This window comes from Canis lupus, chromosome 1, assembly GCF_003254725.2.
Source record: "Canis lupus dingo isolate Sandy chromosome 1, ASM325472v2, whole genome shotgun sequence".
Classification (NCBI taxonomy): domain Eukaryota; kingdom Metazoa; phylum Chordata; class Mammalia; order Carnivora; family Canidae; genus Canis; species Canis lupus.
The window spans coordinates 54,477,860-54,501,066 of NC_064243.1; the positions used below are offsets into that span (position 1 = coordinate 54,477,860).

Genomic DNA, 23,207 nt, shown 5'->3' on the forward strand with positions numbered 1-23,207 from the left:
AACAGCACACAGCACCGCCTCAGTCTGAGGCACCAGAACTGTTTCTATGCTGAGTCCTAACCTGCGAGCTTCTGCGTCACATATGTGCATTGTGCTCAGCTGGGCGTCACTTCTCCCACCCGCTCTGTCCTGGCCACAGAACCCGCCTTGGATGCAAGCGTCATCATGCCCCCGCATGGTCAGTTCCCCAAGTCAAGGACTCCCAGGGATCTACAAAGCCTGGAGTGCCTGGTAACAGGATCAAGAAGCTGTATTTCTTAGAGACTGACAAGGAGTCCCAGGAGTGTGCCCCTGTTGAAGGGGCACAGCAGGTGGACGGGCCCTCCGGTGTGCAGGTCAGCGGGCCAGGATGCAGGAGCGTGTGGGGCTGCTCGGAGGAGATGGGACGGAAGTGGTAGCTCTGAAAGAAAGGGCTGGAAGGGAGTTAGAGGCAGAAGGCTACCGGGGAAGGAGATCCCTGTGGTGAGGCACGTCTGATAAAGGTTGTGGAGCATTTGCCGTGGGCATGCAGTGAGCGCTTCCCGTCTCCCTCCTCCAAGAAATCCTCAGTGTGTCTATCTTTTTCCAAAGCCTGTGCGTTAATGCACTTAGTGGGTGAGGGATACAGGGGACACATTGGCTCCAAGATGATGGCACCCTCAGTTTCAGCATGTTTGGGAAGAAGGATGATATCCATCAGTTCCTTCCAGGGCCTCGTGGGGGTGGAGTAAGGTCGCATGCTGAGCGAGAACATTAAACACCCACGGGTGGGTTTGCTCACTCAGCGTAGTGGCTTGCTTTGCACATTAGAGTGTGGGAGGGGGTTGTTTGTAAACTGTGCCTGGTCAAAATGGCAAATTAGCACATATTATTACCTTGGGGTCATGAATAATAATAATAATAATCATCATCATCATCATCATGATTATTGAACCAGAGAAAGCTGAAATGCTGTAATAGAAAAATTTGACATTATAGCTCAAAATGCCTTCCAGCTACCAGGCACAAGTGTGACTTTTATATGATATGTGCAATTCGTCGTTTGGCAGAGAAAACTTTGAAAGTATTAACAGAATCTTAAATCTCTACCACATGCTGCAAAACTCCGATGGCATGACATTTTAGGCTCCCTAGGACTCTATGCCAGGAGTGGGTGGCCTGAAGGTTCGATTAAATGGATAATCAGCTTCTGGTATATAAATTCATGAAACATTTCAAAACTCTAACTTTGAACATTAACAAGCACGTAAAACTATTTAGTCGATGTTTATTGCCGGTTACCATGTGCACTCCACCAAGTACTGGGGATCCGTGAAGACCGGGTAAACCCTTGAGAAGACAGGGTGGGGGGGGGAATGCAGGCCAGCAACAGAGGGGCAGTGTGACCTCATGGGGGCCACAGAGCAGGGAAGAGAGGTCTCAGGAAGAAGGGGTGCCAAGGTAAGCTCTGAGGAAAGAGCAGGGGTCGACCAGGCCCCCTGAGCAGGGACACGCTTCCAGGGGAAGAGGGGAGAGCGTTAGTTCAGGAACAGCAAATCGGTGGACATGCAGGAGTGGGTGTGTTTGCACAGGAGGCAGAACCAGGTCAGCAGGGCAGCTCACGGGAGGATGGCCCCCAGAGAGCCCCGCAGCCAAAGCCCCAGAACCTGTGAGCAGGTCACCTCCCAGGAAGTGGGGTCCTGCAGAGCTGCTGACGCCAAGGAACTTGACATGGGCTGGTGATCCTGGGTTATCCAGGTGGGCCCCGTGACACGAGGGCCCTTCTGTGGATTTGGGGGCAGGGTCACAGAGATTAGGGGGTGCCGTGATGCTAGCTGTGAAGAGGGAGGATGAGGCCACAAGCTGAGGAATGTGAGCAGCTCCTAGAAGATGGAGAAGGCAGCAAACAGGCGTCCTGGAGCTTCCAGAAAGGAACGTAGCCCCATTGACACCCTGACGGTAGCCCCTGAGGCCCATTCTGGACTTGTGGCCTCTGGAACAGGAAGATGAGAAGCTGTGTCATTGTAAGCCACCGACTGTATGGAGACCGTGGAGACCGTGACAGCAGCAAGAGGACATGACTACAACGGGTGTCATGGAACTAGGGAGTATGTTTTCAGTGTCCCCTAATGTGGTGGCACTGGGAGGGGTGTGAGGTTTCAGTAGGAAGGCAGGCTCACATGTGGATTCATACAGGGCAACTGAAGGCGGGAAGGAGGCTGTGGGGTCGGGACGTGCTACCCAGGAGAGCACCAGTATTGCCCAGGGGTGGGTCCTGTGCATCATCATCCTTGAACAAAACATCCAGGGATGAGAGTCTGCAGGGAAAGTGATGGAAGGTTCTGTGGTCAGGAGGGAGGAAAGGAAGGGAGCCTGGAAAGTCTGAGTATCTCTACATGCCCAGAGGACACACTCCTACATAGCTAATCCCTATGGAAGAAAACTTCAGCCAAAAGTGAGACCCATGTCAGCAGATGCTGGTGGGATGAGGGCTTTGGTTCCGAGCTGCTCCCCACATTTACCAGGGACACTGCTGTCCTTTACAAACCTGTGATCTTGATGTGTCCCTCTTCGTCCAGCAGGATGCTGAAAGAGAGGGAAGAAAACATGCTTTACAAGAGCCCTGGTCAGCTGAGGGTCATGCTGATCTCAGGGGGGCACAGCAGGGCAGCCAGGGCAGCAGTCACCACACAGATGTCACCTGCTACAGGCAGACGTGGGCTTTGGGATCACTGCTTCCCCAGTCAGCAGCTTCTCTGCTGAGCCACAAGTGGATTCCAATCCAGTGTTTGGGGTTAACCCAACAGAAGCAGGGGCCTACAGGTTTGAGACTTTCTGCAGCCCATAGGAAGGTTCAGGAAGCCTTCTGACCGTCCTTCATGAAGAACGTGATTGAGAGGGCTCAAGATTGCCTTGGTCTGTGGGGAATCTGGAGCTTCTTGAGTTTTTCCTGATCCAGGCAGGTCCTCAATGGCCAGAGGCACTATTTCTTCACATCACCCCTCTCTGAGCCCCACCCTGCCTCTCGGGACTGACCCAGCTCTGCCGGGGAAGCCTGTGATACCTTGGGCCCTGGCTTTGAGGAGGCTTGGGGCTCGGCAGGCTTCACCTTGCTGTAGGAGCTATCGCACTGGCTGCAAGCCCTCGTCCCACCAGTGTCTGACATCTAGAGCGTCAGTCTGGAGGGGGTGTCGTCCTCACCCTTCCTAGCTTTCCTGTGGGAGGGTGTTCTTCATTGCAGGGCAGAGGGAGATCCTATAAGGGCAGAGGCTGGCCAACACTAGAGGAAGCCCCTCTTCCAGGCCTTGGGGACCCCAGGGCTCCTAGTCTTCTGTTTCTTTTTTTGCTGTAATTAAATCCTGTCCCATCAGCTCCTGGAGGGTACTAGCCCAGCCTTAAAGAGACCAGAAGCAGAATGGAGAAAAAGCAAAGCAAGGCCTTGAGGATTCATATGTGATGCCTTCAACAGCCAGAGAGAGTAGTGACATTCTGACCCACACCAGCATACAGATGGACCAAAGGACAAGGTGCTGAGTGCAGTAAGCCAGGCAGAACACAGGAAACATGCCTTCTACTCATACGAGGGACCCAGAACACTCAGATTCATAGAGGCAGAAAGTAGGGGGTGCCAGAGGTTGGGCAGGGGAGGATGTGGGGTGTGAGTGTCTCACCAGGACAGAGTTTCAGTTTTGCAAGATGAAGAGAGTTTGGAAGAAGGACAGTGCTGGTGGCTGCATGGTACACGATGTGAGTGTGCACACGGCCAGAGCTGCACATTTAATAATGGTTATGGTGCTAATTTTCTATTGTTTTTTTTTTTTTTTCTTTTTACCACAATTGAAAAAAATCTGCCATGGGATTGAGAAAAAAGAGACCTACTATTTAATTGAAATGTGAAGGAAAATGTTACAGCACATAATTAAAATGCCAATTTATCATGAAAGAGGTGAATGTTTTCATCTTTACTTTTCAGTTATACTTTGGGACCTACCCAGAAATGAGCAGCTTTCAAGATTAATCCCTTACTAATTCTAATTGACAACAAAATCTTCTTTCTTCGACTCTGCAATTAAATATTACTATTTTTAACTGTAAAGATCCCTTTGACCTTTAAAGAGAGAGAGAACCAGGGTGCACGCCCTAACGAGTGCCTGGGGCTCACAGCTTTGAGACCTGCCTCACGCTACCGCTCTCTGAGGGAGGCAGCTGGAGTTAATAGGATACTGTTCTCTCCTCGGAGATGCTGAAGATGAGGCCTTTTGAGATTATTTAAACTTTTATTGACGCGTGCAGCCAGTGATGGCGTACTGTAGCTAACTACTGTAGGTAGTTAAGTCAAAGCCACGTCCTTCTGGTGTTGGACAAGTGTACCATGTATGGACACTACATTGCCCAGATGTTTCCCATAAACGACCACCACATCTAATAAAAATGGCATCAGAGAAGAGCCGTCTTCTCCTCAGCTCGGTGTAGATGGAGGAAAGGCTGTGGAGCATGGGCTGGAACCCCATGGCCCGAGCCCTTGGTGATGAGTCAGCCCAAGTGTACAGGCTGCCTTATGGCCAAAGCTGGTAGGTCCCACCAGCCTCTACCTTGTCCACCAGCAGTCATGGACCTCACCCTCCATGTGTGGGATCGAATGGTCTCACAGGACAGTGAATAGTGAGTGAGAACATCAGGGACTTGGCCTTTGGGGCTCTGGTCAAGCAACCCTACTGAACCCAAAATGGCACCCACTTGATCACCTTCTTCACGTGGCCCACTCCTATGAGTCTGCTCTACACAGAATATAAGAAAAAAACCTCACATGGAAACTGTGATTTTGGAGGGACTTTAATCTTTTAATTTAGAATAGATTGCTAAAATGTCCTAAAACATTATGGATGATCATTGCCAAAGACGCGCAAAATCTCATCAGAAGATCTGGGGAAACAGGTGCCACAATCTTTTAGAAAAGTTCTCTGAGAAGCTCATCTGACTTGCCACCTGGAAATGGCTGGCTGAAGTCGTGGCGAGGGCTTCCTAGCCCTGCAGGTGGACAGCAGAGAAGGGACAGGAGCGGAAGAGGCAAACTAGTATTGAGGTGGCCACATCTGAGGAGTTCCCCACTGTAGGGGAGGCGGCAGCTGAGAAGCAAGGAGGAGTGGGGGGCATGCCCCCTACCTGCCCAGCCTTACCCGGAACAGCAGGGACACGGCCCTAGCCTGGTCTTCCCTGATGTGTTGTTACGAGGATCAGGTGAGAGGCACTGGGAATGGATACGCCATTCCCAGTGCCTCTCACCTGTTTGGGCACCTTTTCAGGGGCGGGCAGATGGGACCTGCGTGGGAGGTGCCCATAGGAGGATGGCCCCAGTCTACACCTTTCTGGGCACCCATCTGGGAATCAAACAGAGAATCAAACAGAGAAGCTACCAGCTGGGGCGGCAAGAAGTGGGGTGTGGAGGCAGCGTCCTACTGTGTCCTCACTTACTTCTCGGGCTTCAGGTCTCTGTAGATGATCCCCAGGCCATGGAGGTGATCTAAAGCCAAAGCCAGCTCAGCCAGGTAGAACTTGACATCCTCCTCGGTGAACATCACCTAGGAAGAGAGAACAAGACCGTTCGGCTTATTCTGTGGCTGGTTTGTTTTGAAGAACTCTGCCAGAGAACGTTGTGAGTCAGCCCCGCAAGTGCACTCGAGTCAGTTCTGCTCTGTGGAAGATCACAGGCTCCCCCCAAGATGCTCTGCTGGCTCTTACAACGGGAAAATGAGTTTTCCTTATGGTCTGGAGAGGAGTGAAGGCAGGAGAGCGCTTCCCTACCAAGATGGCCTAATTAGCTCGTAAGTGGGGCACTTAATTCCCTCCTCCACCTCCTCCTCCCCCACCCAGGAATCATGTAGCACTTGGGGGGGGGGAACGTCTTTCTGGGTTGATATTTTAACATAGGTCGTTGGGATGTGAAGTGACACCTCAACATCCCGAAGGCCTGATGAGGGGCTGCTGAGAATGCATCCCGACTCCCTCCCATCTACCCAAAGTGGGCTGAGCTCTACCGGAGACAACAAGTACGTGGTGTAGAGTCAGTGAGGCACCCTGAGCCAGGGGAGGCTGGCTGAGAGGGACCCATGGGTGTCAGGGTCCACGAGTCGGACATCCTGGCTCAGGTGAGCTGAGGCATATGCTAGGCCAGGTGCCCAGCACACTTGAAAGCCATCATCCGAGGGACACTTTCGTACCTGTGGTGCTTGTTATAATCAGCGCGTACTGTTTAAAGTCACCTTACTAGGAAGCCAGATTGTCATCACAAACCATTCTTTACATTCACTGTGAGAAATCAGTGTCACAGAGACTAGAAGGGTAAGTTATCACTGAGCTCTCTCTGAACGCAGACACATGAGGAATCAACACATAAGCAGCAGGCGGCCTGGTACACAGAGTTAGAACAAGAGCTGTTTGGGGAACTGGATGGTGACGACGTCAGGCTGGAACAGGTGGAGCACATCCATTCCACAGAAGGGATACCCCCCATCGGGGCCTCATGCCCCTTGGTCCTGGGTGGTGACCTCTGGGGCTGTCAACCCTCATTGCCCTTCTGGCCTTTGGAGTCTCCTGCTCTATCTCCTGCGCTCAATGGGCACCTCTCCTGGCTAGTTTTCTTTTCTAAATCAGTTAACATAGTCCACGGATTTACTTTTAATCAGATTCTGCTAGCAATCATATTCTCTCCAATCCGACTTTTTCTGTCTAGAAACACCATGGGTTGTCTGCGGTTCCGTGCTCAGAGCACAACCGTATTTCTCTACTTGTCCAGTACCCAGGGCTCATCTCAGTATGGTCCCCAAGTATAGATGACAAATAGTGTCTGCATAGGAATGAAACACCCACGGATGTGCGTCCTCGGAGGAAGTCAGTACCGTGGCCCACACACGACAGGATGCCGTCCAGTGGCCTTGTTCCAAGGTGAAAGAGGTGAATGTTTTCATCTTTCCTTTTCAGTTATACTTTGGGACCTACCCAGAAATGAGCAGCTTTCAAGATTAATCCCTTACTAATTCTAATTGACAACAAAATCTTCTTTCTTCGACTCTGCAATTAAATATTACTATTTTCTCTCTCCAAGAGAGAGCAGAAAGAGGATACTTTCCCATGTTGTTTCTGAGAATCTGGTGCACCCACATTTGACAACTTTACCTTTATTCTGGAATGAATGGTGTGGTGGGAGACACACGCTCCCCTCGTGAGGTCATACAGGGCTTTGTGCTAATTATTATTGCCTTTTGGTCAAGAAGCCCAACGACGGGGTGTGTCATGCCACATGCTGGGCAAACCCAAACCCCAAATGGCCTGAGAGGGGAAGGGGAAATCAATACTTATCAGGTGAGAAATGGGCAGATGCCAACCGTTCTGCATCTCTGGGAACATGTGAGCACAAGCAGGGACAGACACCTGCTCCAGAAGGGCTCTTTGTAGAACTAGGATCTGACTTTACTGCAAGGAGCCCAAAATATCAATGGCGCACTGTCTGAGGGACCCTTAAAAAACGGAGGGAGAGAGCATCTCACGGGCTCTGGGACCCCCACTCCTGCTCCATTTTGATCTGTGGTTCACTTTGGAGGTCCACGCAGGATGGAAGGATCTCCCGGTCAAAAAGTGGGAGGGAGAGAGAAGGGGAGAGGGCGGTTTGAACGCACTGTCTCAGGCCGATGAGCGCGGCCAGGTAAGACTGCCCAGGGGCGGGGGTTGGGATTGGGGGGGCTCATGGGGGAAGGATACTGCATGGGGTCCTTGGGATTTGAGCCCAGTGCTACTGCTGCCTGGGGCAGGAGAGAGCTCTTCACATCAACTAGGGGCCAGAGAGCTTTCGTGTGGCCTTGGGTAACATTCTGGACAATTCCTATAACAGGACCGCGAGGTCAAGGACAAGGCCCCGGGTCCAGAAGTGGTCTGCGGTCATGGAGACCTCCTGCAAGAAGACCCGACAGAAAGTGAGAGATGGGGAGATTTCTTCCTCAGCTGCCACTGTAGGGCCCTCTGCTCCCGCTCCACGTGGGACCGCACTCAGGGGTCAGGGGTCGGGGGTCGGGGCGCTGCACGGTGCCCCCGGGAGGGCCGTGTGCTGAAAGTCTTCCTATGGCAACAGAGGGCTTCTCTGTAGGGCTCGTGCCACTTCTTCAAACAGACATATTCATGCACATACACAATGTTCCCATGCACACGCATCCCACACACACCACGTAACCCCCGCAGCACAGCACGCACACCACACACTCACAGCATACACACTGACACACACACACTCTCACACTTACTGACATGCACACCATTTGCACATAGTCACAGCACACACACCACATACAGCATGCACACTGACAGACACACATTGTCACACATACTGACACCATGCACACCACATGCACACACACAGCGTGCACACCACACACACACTCTCACATACACAGCATGCACACTGACACACACATTGCACACATAATCGCAGCACGCCCACCACATACAGCATGCACACTGACAGACACATACATTATCACACATGCTGACAGCATGCACACCACATGCACACTCAAAGCATGCACACCACACACAACACTCATATACACTGACACACATGTTGCACACACCATTTGCATAATCGCAGCACACACACCCATACAGCATGCACACTGATAGACACACACATTATCACACATACTGATAGCATGCACACCACATGGATACACTCAAAGCACGCATACTGCACATACATCCTCTCTGACACACACTCCCAGCATGCATACCATACACACACTCTCACACATGCTGACAGCATGCATACCACATGCACACACAGCACACACTGACACACATTCTCACACTCAGCATACTCACTGACATAGTACAGTCTCACACACACGGACAGGCACATCGTTAGCACATAGTGGCAGCACACACACCGCACCCCCGCAGTGCACACTCAGCACGCACACCACACACACAGACCTCCCCCGAGTGCTCGCCATCCCCCTTTGTCCCCAGTACCTCTTTGGAGAGCCGGCTGAAGAGGTCCCCTCCTCGCAGGAAGTCCAGTATCAGGTAGAGCTTTCCTTCTGTCTGAAAGGCTGTGGAAGGAGAGAGGGTTGGCATCCAGGGGGCCCGGAACATGTGCTGTGGTGCTGGCGCTTTCCAGAAACAGGACTGGAGCCGGGTCGGGGCGAGGGGGGCACTTGCTGGGGCAGAACTCCAGGAAAGGGCCGGCAGGAGTGAGTCTGTTGTGTTCCCCACCTTTATCGAGAGTCTAGAGGGTCACCTCTCTTCGCTCTTCCCCTCTCCTTTGCTCCCTCTTCCTTTTTAACCCCAGAGGGGCTGGAAGATACATGGAGGCACGTTATCTGCAGTTCCAACCTGCTCTCCTGTCACCACTGCTGATGCTGGGCTCTGGGCACACGTAGGTTGCACTGGACCAACAGCTTTGCTGTGAGGAGTTTGGTCAGCAGCCGGATGATGGCTCCAACCCGGGGTGGACAAGCCTCCTTTCCTTCATTCTATGCAATGTCATATGTCATATGTCATTATATGCAATGTCATATGTCATATGTTCATATGTCATTCTATGCAACTCCAGGTCAGGAAATCCATCATTTGGAAGCATTGGTGACCGGTTGACCCCATGTATCAGACTAAAGGTGAGCGGAGCCCATGTTCTAGGTTTGATCACCGCAAACTAGGTTTATGTCTCTGGTCTTGTCCACCATTTAGCCAGGTGTACCTTGCCCCAAAGGGGGCTGAACGTGCATGTGAGGGTTGAGAGAAACAAACCACTATTGACTATTGATACTCAGTTCAATGTTATTGATGATCTATCATCTGGTATCTATTTTGTATAGACAGAAAGTGCGGATGTAGGGGGTCCTGATATCCCAGCTAACTTGAAAACTTTTTATTTTCTAAAAGAAAACACTAGAAACATTCTATGTATTAGGGTTTTAGAAACAGACAGCTTCTAACTAAAAAAATCCTTGTCAGAATCGTATAAAGTGAAGTGTGGATTAAATCCTCTCTCCTAGGGCTTGATGGGCAGAAGGACAACAAATGTCGTTTGATCAACCACAGAGCTGACATGGAAGACAGCTTAAAAAATCTTTGAAAGATGCTCAGCTGTTCTTCAGGGAAATCCTCTGGAAGCCAGCTGAAATGACACATGGGACTGGATCTGACAGCGGCTAACGAGCAGGGGCTGCACAGGTGGCTGTGTGTGTGGGGGTCCACCTCCCGGGGCTGCTATGAGTCAGGTCAGACACCTGCCTACGGCCACAGCCACCTTCCAGCGACTTCACACCCATATTCACTCTAACTAGCTTTGAAAGGATAAGCCACACACTCTCTATGCAAGACTGAGGTGTTTTCTTAGTAATCATCAGAAGTTAACCAGCAGAGAGTGACAAGCTTCCGCCCTCCCACCTCTGGGCACAGCTTACTCCTTTGCTTCCTTCTGATTTGAAATGTCATGGACAATCCCCCACACCTGGAGCTTTGAAACCAATGAAGTGGGTTGGGGTTTTTTTGTTGTTTTTTGGTTTTGTTTTATTTTCTATACTTCCCTCATGCTAATTATTCAGTAGGGGAGTAAGCGTGAATGCAGTCTCGCGCCCCTCATTCATTATTTTTATTCTGAAGATTTCACTTACTGCTTCCCCGAGGAGAGAAATGGAAGAAAGCAAACTCAAACGAGTTTTGTGGCCACAAGAATCACAATCATTTGATTGTGTCTCATTTCTCTTCCAGGACATGGAAACAATGACCTCCCTTGAAAGAAAGTTTTGAGGGTTCAGTGAGCTACTCTCTTTAAAATGCTTGAAACACAGTATTCACTTGAAATATAGAAGGCGATGCCATTCTGGTTAAAGAAATTATTGGGCATAAAGCATTTTACTTTAAAACAACACAAAAATATGTCATAGATTCACTCCAATCTAGGCCAAGAGTCAGTTTTTCTTTCTTTCTTTCTTTCTTTCTTTCTTTCTTTCTTTCTTTCTTTCTTTCTTTCTTTCTTTCTTCTTTCTTTCTTTCTCTCTCTCTCTCTCTCTCTCTCTCTCTCTCTCTCTCTCTTTCTTTCTTTCCTACTTTATCAATGATGATTTAATCAGTAACAAACTATAGCCCCTTACTTTGGTTTCTGGTTAAAACAGGGCATTTTGCTCCCTCAGAGAGGAAAACCACAGAAGTAGTAAGTAGGTTATGTTTTACTCTATTTACCATAATGAAGCTTTACAATGAAAGGGTGATTCACTTCTGCCAAAATGTCTCTCTCCATCTTCGATCGGACTCGGTCCCGAACTGCAAGACAGAAAAACACAGCCTTTCAAGAGGCAGGAATGGTGTTCTAGAGAACTCGGAATATAAAACATTAGCTACAAATAACTGCCCCCCCCCCTTGTTTTGTTGCAATAATTTCCAAGTAGACACGAAAGTTGAAACAGTAGGATAATGATCACCTTTGAGTCATCCACCTGGAATCGACAGCTGTCTGCTCTCTGACACATTTGCTTTCCTTCTGGTCCTTCTCTGTCTCTGCGTGTCTCTCTCTCTCCACACATACACACACTGCAGCCAAAACTAACACTAAATCATGGACCCCGTGACACTTGACTCCTAGGTATGTGTGCAAGCAGCATTTCCTGGGAGTAAGGACAATCTCTTACATAACCCCTGACCCGACTGTCACCTCAAAGAAACTTAACAATCACTTCACAATGTCATCTGATACCCAATCCATGTTCAACACCCCCCTACTATGCCATGTACAGCTGTTAGTTTACCCAATGTGGGATCCAGACAAGGTTCACACATCACATTTGGTTGTTATATTTCTTTATCCCAGAAGAGAACTATCCCATGGTTTTGTTTGTTTGTTTTTGTAATGTTTTGTGGACTTTTTGGGAAGGCCAGGCCAGTTTCTTGTAGATTGTTTCATATTCTGGGTTTGTCTGATTGTTGCTCAACTGGTGGCTCTAACTCCTTTATTTCTTGTGAACTGAGGTTAGGGCTGGAGGCTTCGTAAGACTAAGGGTCTTTTTCAGCTAAAGTCTCTCCTAGGTGATGCTGTGCACCTCTGATTGCAACAGGAAAGGTGTGCATGTTGCAGTACCCTCTCTATGTGATGCTAAATTTGATCAAAGTGACAAATCACCAGTCTCTTACTGTAAGGACCCATATGTCCCTTTGTAAGTAATGAGTAACCTGCAGGGTGATATCTGGTATTAGCTGGGGTCCCTGACACTCCTTCCTCCAAGAGTGTTAGCATATGCATATGAATGATCCTTGCTTGAATCATTTAGGGTCACAAAATCGCCATCTTCTCATTTCTGGCAGAACTGGAAATCAAGAAGAAGATTGCTTCTCTCTGTCCCTGAGGATACGCAGGCACTAGGGATTTTTTCCAACATTAGTGTGTTTTAATCAATTACATTATTAATGGTTTTAGTGCTGACGCTGTCCAAAGTGTAGCCATCTGGGAACGCAGCTGGAATTAGTTTTGAGGCAAAAATAAACCGGCCAAAAAGGCCCACCACTTGAGAATAAGAATAACCCTAAGATTCCCATAAGCAAATTGATACACCAGGGGCAGTGACCTTGTGGCGCCCATGTGAACAGAGGGAGGGAATCTCCTCCAATGTTCCTATGAGTGACCCGTGTAAGTGTTGCGTTACTGGCCCAGGCATTTAATCCATCTATGTTCTGGCCCTTGTGATGTGCAATTTTAAAGTTTTATTTAAGAAATGCTTCCCAAAGAATGACTGTAATAAAAGAAAAGTGGGGGTGGGGGGAATGACAAGCATTGGAGAGGTTGGAGCAAGAACTTGGGATGCCTGTGCCTGAGCTGGTCAAATGTGCCACAGCACAGACTCAGTGGAACACACTGTGCCAGCTCCTCAAACAGGTGGATGCAGCTCCGCCGCGTGGCCCAGCCATTCCACTCCTAGGTTTACATCCCCAGGAACTGAAGACAGGAACTCAAACGGACACCTTCACACCCCACGCTCATGTTCACAGCAGCATTACTCACACGGCCAAGGGGTGGAAGCAGCCTGAGCGTCTGTCGATGACGAACAGATAAACAAAGTGCGCTCTATCTGGGCAGTGGAGTGCGATCGCTCCTTAAAAAGTAATAAAATTCTGATGCATGCCACAGCACGAGGAACCCCAAACACATTACACGGAGTGAAACAAGCCAGACACGGAGGAACAAATACTGTAAGGCTCTATCTCTTTGAGGTCCCTACAGTGGTCAAGCTCCCAGAAACAGCAAGGGACGGAGCCAGGCGCTGGGAAGAGCTTCTGTTTGCGATGCTGACACAGTTGTGGGTATAGACAGTGGTGAGGACGGCTATACCAGGTTATACTCGCTGTGAGTGGATTTGATGCCACTTACAAATGGTTAGAATGACCGATACGACGTTATGTGTATTTTACCACAATCAGAGAACAAAGAAGTCCTGTCTCACTCCTGGTCACAGGACAGCCTCCTACCTTCCCCTTTGTTCACATTGGCTTTGCTTCTGCTTCAGGTCCTCATGCCCTGGAGCCCCCCTGCCCCCCCCCCCCGCCCACAGGGGCTGTGTGCTGCCTGCCTGTCTGGGGGGGCAGGGGGGCCTGCTGGGGCACAGTGGCCTCAGAGCATGCATCCTGCATCCCAGCTGTTGCTTAGAGGGGGGTTTGGCTTTGGAACCCACCTCACAGGGTCGTCATGGGAACGAGGAGGCAGCCTGTGAATCCCCCACAGTACACGGTGCTTGTGTTCCTTTGCAGGGTGGGCTTTACGGGGGAAAACTTCGGGGCTTTCTCTGACCTTCCTCTTCTGTTCCACTGCTGGTCTGTTCCCGCACCAATACCAGACCCTGGCAACTACAGTGACCTCGGTGTCCCTTGGCCTCTAAAAGGCCCACAAGTCAGTAGAGAGGGCCATGGGCAGAGCTACAGGCCACCCCGTGGCACCTACTGGGCCTGGCCTTCCCTACACCCCTACAGCCCCCAGACCCCAGGACCAAAGCACCAGGCAATGGGTGTGGGGTCTGGCTTGTCATCGTCCATGCTCCAGGTGACACACAGTGGGTCCTCTGCTGGCTGGACCAATGGAACGGGACATCACTGCTCACAGGGCCCTGGGGAGCATGCCATGCAACCCTGCATTTATGGGAGAGCAGACGAGGCTCGCTGTGGAGAGAAGCGGTGCTCCAGGCCAGGGCTGGTGCATCCCACAGGGGCGCAGTGCCCCATCCGTGCTACAAATAGACTCTAGCCCAGAGACCACAGACCCCCGGGAGATGGAAGGGGAACAGCACTCAGAGCGGAGACAGTCACTGGGCCTTTTACTTATGCAGCCTGTATCGCTGAGCCGTGAGCCCCGAGTTCAGACCCTGTTTTCCTCATTGGTCATGGTCATTGCGTGCAAGCTCTTTAGGAGGTTGTGTTGCAGAACTGAGTCTTGCCTTTCCTGTTTATCATTTGTGAGTCACTGTCAAGTGAGCAAGGCCTTAGCCAGTGTCCTTTCTCTTTTCTACATAAACAGAAAACAGGCTGTAGGATGGCAGGCGTGGTGGTGGCGCCGACGGCAGAGCATGGGCTCCTCGTAAGGCGAGACAACACTGACCCTGGGACAGGGCTGGTCCCCTCACTCCTCGGAAACGGGACAACGGGATGGCGAAAGCACAGTTCTCACCGCCTGACCTCGAATTTCTTTCTCCTCTGAGCCCTGTCCTCCTGCTCACTCCCCATCTGTGGTTTGTGGGTCTTCTCTATGCTGCATGAGCAAGCAAAGCTGCCCCCTCTGCCCCCAGCAAGTGAGAGTTGGGGGGCTGCAGTGTGGAGATGGCAGTGAGGGGAGTCCCAGAGGCCCTCTCTGTGGTGTGAGAGCCAGGGCTGGTGGCCAGAGGGCAGGGGGACACTTCAGATGCTCAAGACAGCAGAGCCATCAGCTGCAGGCATGTCATGTGAGTGACAGCAAGGCCACAGGACTGTCCTTCCGAATGTTACCTGCCGTGTGGACCCACATGCGTCACCACGCCCCAGGCCTGGGCTGCCTCCTCACAGGGAGGAGCTCATTGATGCATCCAGCCGGCCTCCTGGAGGTGTCCTGTATCTCAGTGGAGCGGGCCAGGCTGACAAGGGCCTGCAGGCGGCAGGCTTCATACCCCCTGGTGCGTCTTCTCCTGGGAGAGGTCTCTGTTCCATTCACCACCCCTGAGGAGATCCCAGGAAGCACAGCAGCTAAGGAAAGGAGCCACTGTGTTCCCACACCCACCTAGCCATCTCCTCGAGAAGTTTGGTCTTTCACGCTGGTTCAGAGCATCTAAAAATCATCTAAACAGACCGATCTTACTACTACTGTTTCAGATCTGTTTGGCATGAGGAAAACTGCTTAGCTACATAACCGAATACTGGGTTGGTGACGGAAACCAGAGGCCTTAAGAAGCCTGGTGAAAAAATCAGAAAAAGATCTTACATTAAATTTCCAAGGAACTGTTAAATTATAGCAGAAAAAAAATTTCCTCCCTATATTTTACACAAAAATAAATCCCAGATCGATTAAAGAATTAAAGGTTAAAAAACAATCAATCCATAAAAATAATAACAAAGAGGAATGCCCATCTGATGTCCAGGTGGGAATCTGTTTAATAAAAGCAATGGAGAAATAATGGAGGGACAAGGGAGAGATGAGCTTCAAATGTCCCCAGACTGGCCATCCAAAAGATCGTAGCAGCAAAAGGCAGCAAAATGCGTAGAGGTGCATGGGGCAAACAGAAAGAGGGCCAGGAGCCTCCGTGAATGCAGTAGCCCTGAGCGATTGTGAAGACAGAGGGAACAGCTCAGCTGGGACATGTGCACACACACGTGTGCTGTGACCATGACTCCCAGGTGTGCATGGGTCCTTCCCCGGGGCCGGGAAACAGGCTGTGTTCACACGGGGCTTGGTTTGGTCAGTGCTGAGACTGCATCCCCGACGGTGCCATGTCCGGGGACCCGCACGGTGAGCTAACAAGATGTGGAAGCGCAGTGGTTACACGGAGCAGGACCCCTCAGCTGCAGACAAGAGGCAGGAGCCGGCGTCCTGAGGGGCCGGCCCGTCGATCCCCAGGTCTGCGGATTCCATTCAGGCGTGCAGAGCCCACGCTCCACCCTCATCAATGCCTCTTCTGGCCCTGCTGGTTGCTCTCGGGCCAGAACCAGGGATGGCGGGAAGGGCCTATACCTCCAGCTCGGCCACCTGGTTCGCAGCCACAGAGTATCCCTGCATGAAGAGACACGGGCATGGACAGCAAATGGGTCACTGTCTGTGTTGTCTTCAGGCTGCCTCTGGGACAGCTTAGGGTGCTGAGAGATTTTGATTCCTAAGATTTAGATGCATAAAGAAGAAAGCTCAGAGAGGTGCTTCCTCCATCCCTGGATTGCTATGGCGTCAGGGAGTCAGAACCGGGGAGAGATGTCGTGAGCTGAGACACGAGACATCCCGCCTGCTGGAGAGGAACGCCAGCAGTCGTCTCGCTGGGCAGCTCTAGGCTGGTGCAGAATCTGGGGTCAGGCCCCATTATCTCCCTGGGATTTTTGCTCCTGGTATTTGACAGGTGAGTCTGGGATTGAGTGGGGCTTGCTACTACGGATATAAAAAGAAGGATGTTCTAAGCTATTTTGAGATTCATTAATAAACCATAGGTATTGGGGGTAAATGAAGTTTTGTTTTGTATTTCAAACCAATTCTGTATTGTAGCTGCCCTGCAATGTGGAGGATTAGGGGGATGTGGTTTTCATGACTGGCTTTGCTCTGTAGGCAATCTGCATCCCCTGGTGCCAGCTGTGACCTTCATGTGTCCTTCAGCCATCATGGCCTGTGGCGGCCCCAAGTGCTAAGATGAATGTGGAGATGAACACAAATTCATCCTACTATGAAGGGCACGGTTTCCTTCCCAGAAACATAGGGGAGGGGGTGCATTGTGGGATTATCCTGGTGGACATGACACATGATACAAAACTAAAGCTACTTTCTTGGAACTCTTTTTTTGGATCAGACCAACATATCTTCATGACGTTCAAGACCTACTCTCCTTTAAACAACTTTAGAAGTACCTATTTCTGGGATCCCTGGGTGGCGCAGCGGTTTGGCGCCTGCCTTTGGCCCAGGGCGTGATCCTGGAGACCCGGGATCGAATCCCACGTCGGGCTCCCGGTGCGTGGAGCCTGCTTCTCCCTCTGCCTATGTCTCTGCCTCTCTCTTTCTCTCTCTGTGACTATCATAAATAAATAAAAAAAAAAAAAAAAAAGAAGTACCTATTTCTTTGTGCTCATGAGGAATTTAAAGTTTAGGACATTCCAACCTGTTAATTTTTTTTTTTTTTTTACTCAACCACTTGGCCTGTGCTGGAGTTTTAGGAGTTAAAAGTTGGCTCATGCCCCTTTCAATGGTAATAAAATATCTCAATATCCATGGTCCTTTGAGATGTCCCATCAAGTGAGAAACCAAAATGCAAGGCCTGGTTTTGCTGGCCAGCCTAATGGCTTGGCACATGGGAGCAGAGAGGTTTTGAACCTCGGGCTGCCTCTTGGCACATGATCCCTGCCTTCCTACAAGTCACTAGAAGTCTCTGAGAAATGGCCCGTGCAGCATGAGAGAGCCAGTCCGAGATGCTCATGTAGCACTGGAGTCCACGCGCAGGTGGGTGGCGAGCTCAGGCTCTGCTCAGTGAATTGACCGCTGCTCACTGCTTCCTTCCCTTGCTCACAAAATCTCCTGGGTCTGAAATTATACCCCAAGCCGTCTCCTGGATGCAGGCTAAAATCTGTCCTCACACCATACATTATAACCTTCAGAGGTCAAATTCAAAGCAAAAACTATGCTCCCACGAAAAGTTGTGTTCCTAAATGTTTGGTGGTCAAAACTCTGTACCATTCTTTAGTCCAGAGAAAATAGAAAGGAAGAAAACCATAAATAATAAAAATTAAAAATGGTAACCATGTTGGTGGCCATATGAGGTCTGACTCCCCAAGATTTGTCTTTTTCTCTACACCAGGTTATTTAAAGAGAGAAAGGCATGTTTCTCAAGTCCCTTCTTGACCAAAGAATCTTTTTGTGGATGAATCTTCAGCCTGTTTCTCTTCTGCATTTATACTGCACAGGCATTAAAGATGACAAGGAAGGATGATCATCTACTTTCTGCTTTTTAACCCATCCACAATCCAAGAAACACAATTCTGGTAGAAAAAAAACAGATAAAGGACCCCAAAGTACACAGGCCCTGTAGGATAACGTGCTTGTTCCCTATGGATGTGCAGGTGCATCCAGGATGCCCAAGAAAGACAAGCCAGGGAGGCTTAAGGGGGAGTCACTCATTTTACCTTTTGTCCCAGACCACGCACTGGGAAAATAGCCCCCGAATAGTGAATGCCTGAGGACAATTAGCCGGCCGTGGATTCCTGATGCACAGCCTGGGCATGTGAGGGGACAGGACTGGGTCCCCGGAGCCTGTTACAGGAGGAGCACCGGGTTCTGACTCCACAGCCTGCAAACCGTGGGACGGTCGTGACTGTGGCTTCACTGCTCTGGCCTCAGTGTCCTCATTGGTACAAGGAGGACTACCAGTAGGGACACTTAAACCCACCCCCACCCCCACTCCCAGAATTTGCAATTATCCAAATGTGAGCCTAATGACGTTAATGACTTTGCCCGGAAATAAAATCAGTGTAAACTAAGGCGCTCACTGAAGCTCAGTTTCTGAGCCAGTCGGTGTCTTGAAACGAAGCTTATCGGCGTCAGAGAAAAGGAATAAACGTCACGGTGCTGGCAACCGCCTTCTGAGGTCTGAGGCCGCCTGGGCCGTGTCGGCCGAGGACTACTCCAAGGCCATGATCAGCACGAATGTAAGCCTGTGTCCGTCCCGGCCACCACGCACTCTGCACCCCCCGTGCCTCTGCTCACAGTCCGAGCGGTGTCCTCGCAGCTCTACTTCTTATAGAGAAGACAGACGATTAGCAGAAACAGCCCCGACCAGTGATCCGACGAGCTCAGAAGGCGGCAGCCGGGTCCACGTCTCCATCCTCGTGGTCGGCGGCCCTCCCACCGCTGCTGTGAACCCATCTGCAATAATGTAACTGGCTCGACAGAGATTTTGCCAGAATGATGGATTTTTTCCCCCTCAGCCTCAGATGGACAGAGTACGGACTTTCTTCAAAGCAGGGAATGCCTACCTTTGGGCTTAGAAAGTCAACTTCTAAGGAAGATGGTTGAAAAATTGGGCCAAACTAATTTTTGGTGGAGTCCTACCAGGAAACCATCACTGCAAAGAAACCTTTCACGTACAAAGCCCTTCCGCACGGTGGAGGATGGCCCGGTGAAAGGGGACACAGCCACACCTGAGCCCTGCCGGGGCCTCGACACAGGCTCGTCCTTCGTGGCAATGAACGTGGTGGTAGCCGCAGGCCTGGGGCTGGAGGAAGCCGGAACCCTTCCTGAGGAGATGGCAATTGATGTCCCACCTCCCCTTCACTCCCCCACACCATCAGACCTTCCCAAAACTAGCCAGGAAAAGCCCCAATACCTCTCCTAGGTCCACGGAGAAAAGGAGCAGAGCTGAGGACACCCGACACTGACCTTCGCCGGGCCTGCGACGTCCGACACACTCGGTGAATTTAATTCTCATGTCAACAACGCCAGGAGGCAGGTACTCTGATGGCATCACCCCTTTCTAAGTAGGAGGACATGAAGATGACACAGCCCACAGGGGGGACACGAGATGAGCCCAAGGGCCCAGGTTTATGCTCCCAACCACCGTATCGGGGTCCTTTCCCTTGGGGGTGACAAATTCTCATGTTGACACCCACGCAGACCACCCAACTCAGAACTTGGGGGTGGCACCCGGCAGCCGCATCCTACAGAGGTCCCACGGGCGATTCCAGGGGTGGCCCAGCTCAGGAGCCGCTGTTACTGACGTGGGTCACAGTCCCTACATATGGACTCGGTACCCGGGGGATGGACACCAGGCTGTCTGCGTTCCTGGTCGCATGCTGGGGACCGTGGTTACGGCCACCGAGCCCCATTCCCTTACAACACAGAGTGGGGCATCAACCTCTGGACTCCTTATGCTTGGAATACTTGATAAGGAATTGTTACTGTAACAAGGGTGTTGAGTAACGAATACAGAGTTAGGGAAGAAGGGGAACATTTGCAAAGGGTCCGTAAGCCAGCAGAAGGCAGGCAGCACCGCCCTGCGAGGCGCGGAGAAGGTGCTGGAAGACGAGGGCGGGGGACTGCCAGCTTGTCACACCCTCAGCTTCTGAGCAGCTGACATTTCCCTTACAAGTGATGCGCCACCTCCTTAAACGAAAGGGGGCAGGCGCCTGACAGCTCCAAACTTCTTTAAAGATAAAATAGAGCTGTCAGGGACTATTATCCTTCTGTCAACTTATTTGGAATTCCACTGACAACAATTCTCTCTTCCGCACACACGACAGTCACCCATGTTTTTGAGAAACAATCCGGCGCTTTACAATGACTTCCGCGAGTCCTCCACCCCCTTTCCATGTTTACCTTCTCAACGTGATTTCGCTATTGCAATTCCTTGCCTTTGCGCTCTGGGGGGGCTGTCTGTACTCTCGGTGCCGCTGGCGAGCGGGGAGCATCACTGCCACTGTCACGGTGCAGTCCTTGTTTCTCTCGCACATTCTTCAGAATGACTAATCAGCTTGCAAACCGGTGCCAACGAGAAGGTGGAGAGTATCTGAAGAACTTGGGGCTCATGGAATGCAGAGGTGGTGCAGCTCAAGCTGATTTAAATCATCCTTTGAGGGGATCCCTGGGTGGCTCAGCGGTTTGGCGCCTGCCCTTGGCCCAAGGGCGTGGTCCTGGGGTCCTGGGATTGAGTCCCGTGTTGGGCTCCTGGCATGGAGCCTGCTTCTCCCTCTGCCTGTGTCTCTGCACTGCCCCCCTCTCTGTGTGTCTATCATGAATATATAAATTTAAAAAAATCTTTAAAAAAAATCACCCTTTGAGCCAAACCTCTTCCTAGACGAATGAGGAAAGAGGGGGGTTCAGAGAGGGCTGACGTCCCCTCCCAGGGGATGTGGTGAGTGGTGCCTGCAGACACCTGGCCTCCTTCTTGCACGTCCTCCTACGATGGGTCCAAGGACCACCTCACCTGAGGCACTGTTTTGTAAATCTTCTCACTTTCTCTTTAGAAAATAAATCCCAATTGTATTTCTGGGGGAAAAAAAAATCTATTATTTTGTGATGGGCCATTATGGAAAGCCGTAGCAGTCAAAGGGTGTCAAATAACGTCTAGTTTGAAAGACGGCTTTTAAAGGAGCACCAGGGCGCGGGAAATCTCCCTTTTCTTAGATGCTTATATGGCTCATTCTCACTCTGTACTAATGGTTTTCCATAGTCAAGCACGTTGTTCCGAAGTATTTTACTAATAATTTTACATTACAAAAAGTCAAATATGTTTTATTTTTATTGAAAACTTGAAATCTAGAGTATAGGGAAGAAAATGCAACACTACTGATAATCCTATGACCATGTTCCTTTTGGCATATTTTCCACAGGCACATGTATCTCCTACCTGCCCATATGTGCATGGTCCTGTCCTGATGGAGGTGCTCAGGTGTTTAATGATATTATGATCGTTCTGTGGACACAGCTTTCTATCCTGTCTGATCCGTGGAATACTGTGTCCAGAGCACTTTCTCAAGGACGCTGGATTGGATGATAAACAAATGTGGAGACGTGCATCCATGGAAGGTGAATCACCGAGCTGGAGTGCTTGGCACAAGCTGAGAGGTCACGGTTGATGCTGATGGAGCACAGGCTTCGCAGCAGGTTCAACAGAGCGAATTCTAGCTCATTGACTTGACTTCATGCCTCCAGAGCATGTGCATAGACATAGTGCATAGTGCATAGTGTCACCCCTGCATTTCCTCCCTCTCCTTCCAGGACAGGGGACAGTGAGGTCATATTTGAAGGGAAGACGGAACAGTTGTGACTTAAGGGAAAGAACCGTTTAGGGTCACATCTTTGAACAACCTCCTTTGGAAGAACACTTGTTCTCTTTTGAATACCTAGAATGGGCAAGTCTGTATCTGGTTCACGCACTTCCTGCCCTCTATTGCTGGTTATCTTATCTGCCAGCCAACAGGAAGTGACATGTGTGCAGAGAATGGCGTATCGCTTGAATTGCCCACTGAATGCACTTGCTGACAACATTGTGTCTTAAGACCTAAAAATTCACATGCTGCCTTGACGTCTTTGAGCCTCATGGAGTCCGATGGCCTAACTGGGGGCCCCCAGCCCCTGACAACTCCCCACCTTGCGATAAAGGCCCCCCACCTTGCAGCTGCACCCCATCTGGTCCTCAGCAGGCTTCAGTTCCCTGCTGGCTTACAGAACGAGTCAAACAGGCCCAGCACATGCTCCACAGGAGCCAGGGGCCACCTTGCCTTCCTGTTACTACAAAGCCGGCCTCCTCAAGCCCGGCCTCGGTGGCTGTGCTCCTAAGCGCAGGCCGGCAGAGCCCAGCATGGCCCTCATGGCCTCCTCCCCAGGGCGTGATGAGTGTGTATGACCAATAGCCTCTGCTGCACCTGCCCAGGGCCTGGTGTGTGTGCCGGGACATCTTACACTGTCACCAACAGAGTCAGTGGGCGGGGATCAGAGAGTAGCACCCGCTCAGCTCCTGGGTGCTGTCAGCTATGAGGCCAGGAGCCAGGAATGGTGATCTTGGATGCAGTTTTTTTTGGCCTTGTGTTTAGGGCTTATGCTTCACTGGGGGGTGGGATTGAGGAGCACTAGAATCAGGTGCGGGACTGTATTTCTGAAACCCAGCCACAAAAGGGAAGCAACACAGCTGGGAATCGTGGTTTGTTTGAAAACGAGCAATCCAGTCTGGCTGAGGATTCAGGCTGATTTGTGGTCCACATGTAGCCAGACGACCTGCTTCTGCTTTCGCCCTCATTGAGCTTTTTTCCAAATGCCACAGCAGGACATAGGTGGGGGAATGCTATTTGTGCAATACAGCCTCCTCTCTGAAAATTGTGGGAATTTTGCAGGGATATGTTAAATGTTCAGGGAAATGTTTGTACCGCTTATCATCAGAGAGTAACGTGTCCGATACACTCCTTTAGAAGCAGCTTCAGAAATCGTGCAATACTAAACAGAAAGTGTATTTATGCAAACAGCAGGCACAGTTCAGGCCGCAGCCGCACGTCTCAAACACAGCCAGCCCCTTGGCGAGATC

At 50.7% G+C, this 23,207-nt stretch overlaps 1 protein-coding gene and 1 long non-coding RNA gene across 8 annotated transcripts in view; both read right to left on the reverse strand.

Moving 5' to 3' along the window:
- The window catches only part of RPS6KA2 (ribosomal protein S6 kinase A2), a 345,125-nt gene that overhangs the window by 65,747 nt on the left and 256,171 nt on the right, over positions 1-23,207 (reverse strand). For all 7 annotated transcript variants that reach the window (XM_035712790.2, XM_049114343.1, XM_025422731.3 and 4 more), the window contains 4 exons: positions 11,188-11,268; positions 8,974-9,053; positions 5,431-5,537; positions 2,507-2,544 (listed from right to left, as the gene is read on the reverse strand). In XM_035712790.2, coding sequence (XP_035568683.1) covers positions 2,507-2,544; positions 5,431-5,537; positions 8,974-9,053; positions 11,188-11,268 — 306 coding nt within the window. The remainder of the gene's footprint in view (positions 1-2,506; positions 2,545-5,430; positions 5,538-8,973; positions 9,054-11,187; positions 11,269-23,207) is intronic.
- LOC125755771 (uncharacterized) lies at positions 15,581-23,204 on the reverse strand. The gene is made up of 2 exons (XR_007413074.1): positions 17,254-23,204; positions 15,581-17,052 (listed from the first exon to the last, which is right to left on the reverse strand). It is a non-coding gene; the product is annotated as an uncharacterized LOC125755771 (long non-coding RNA).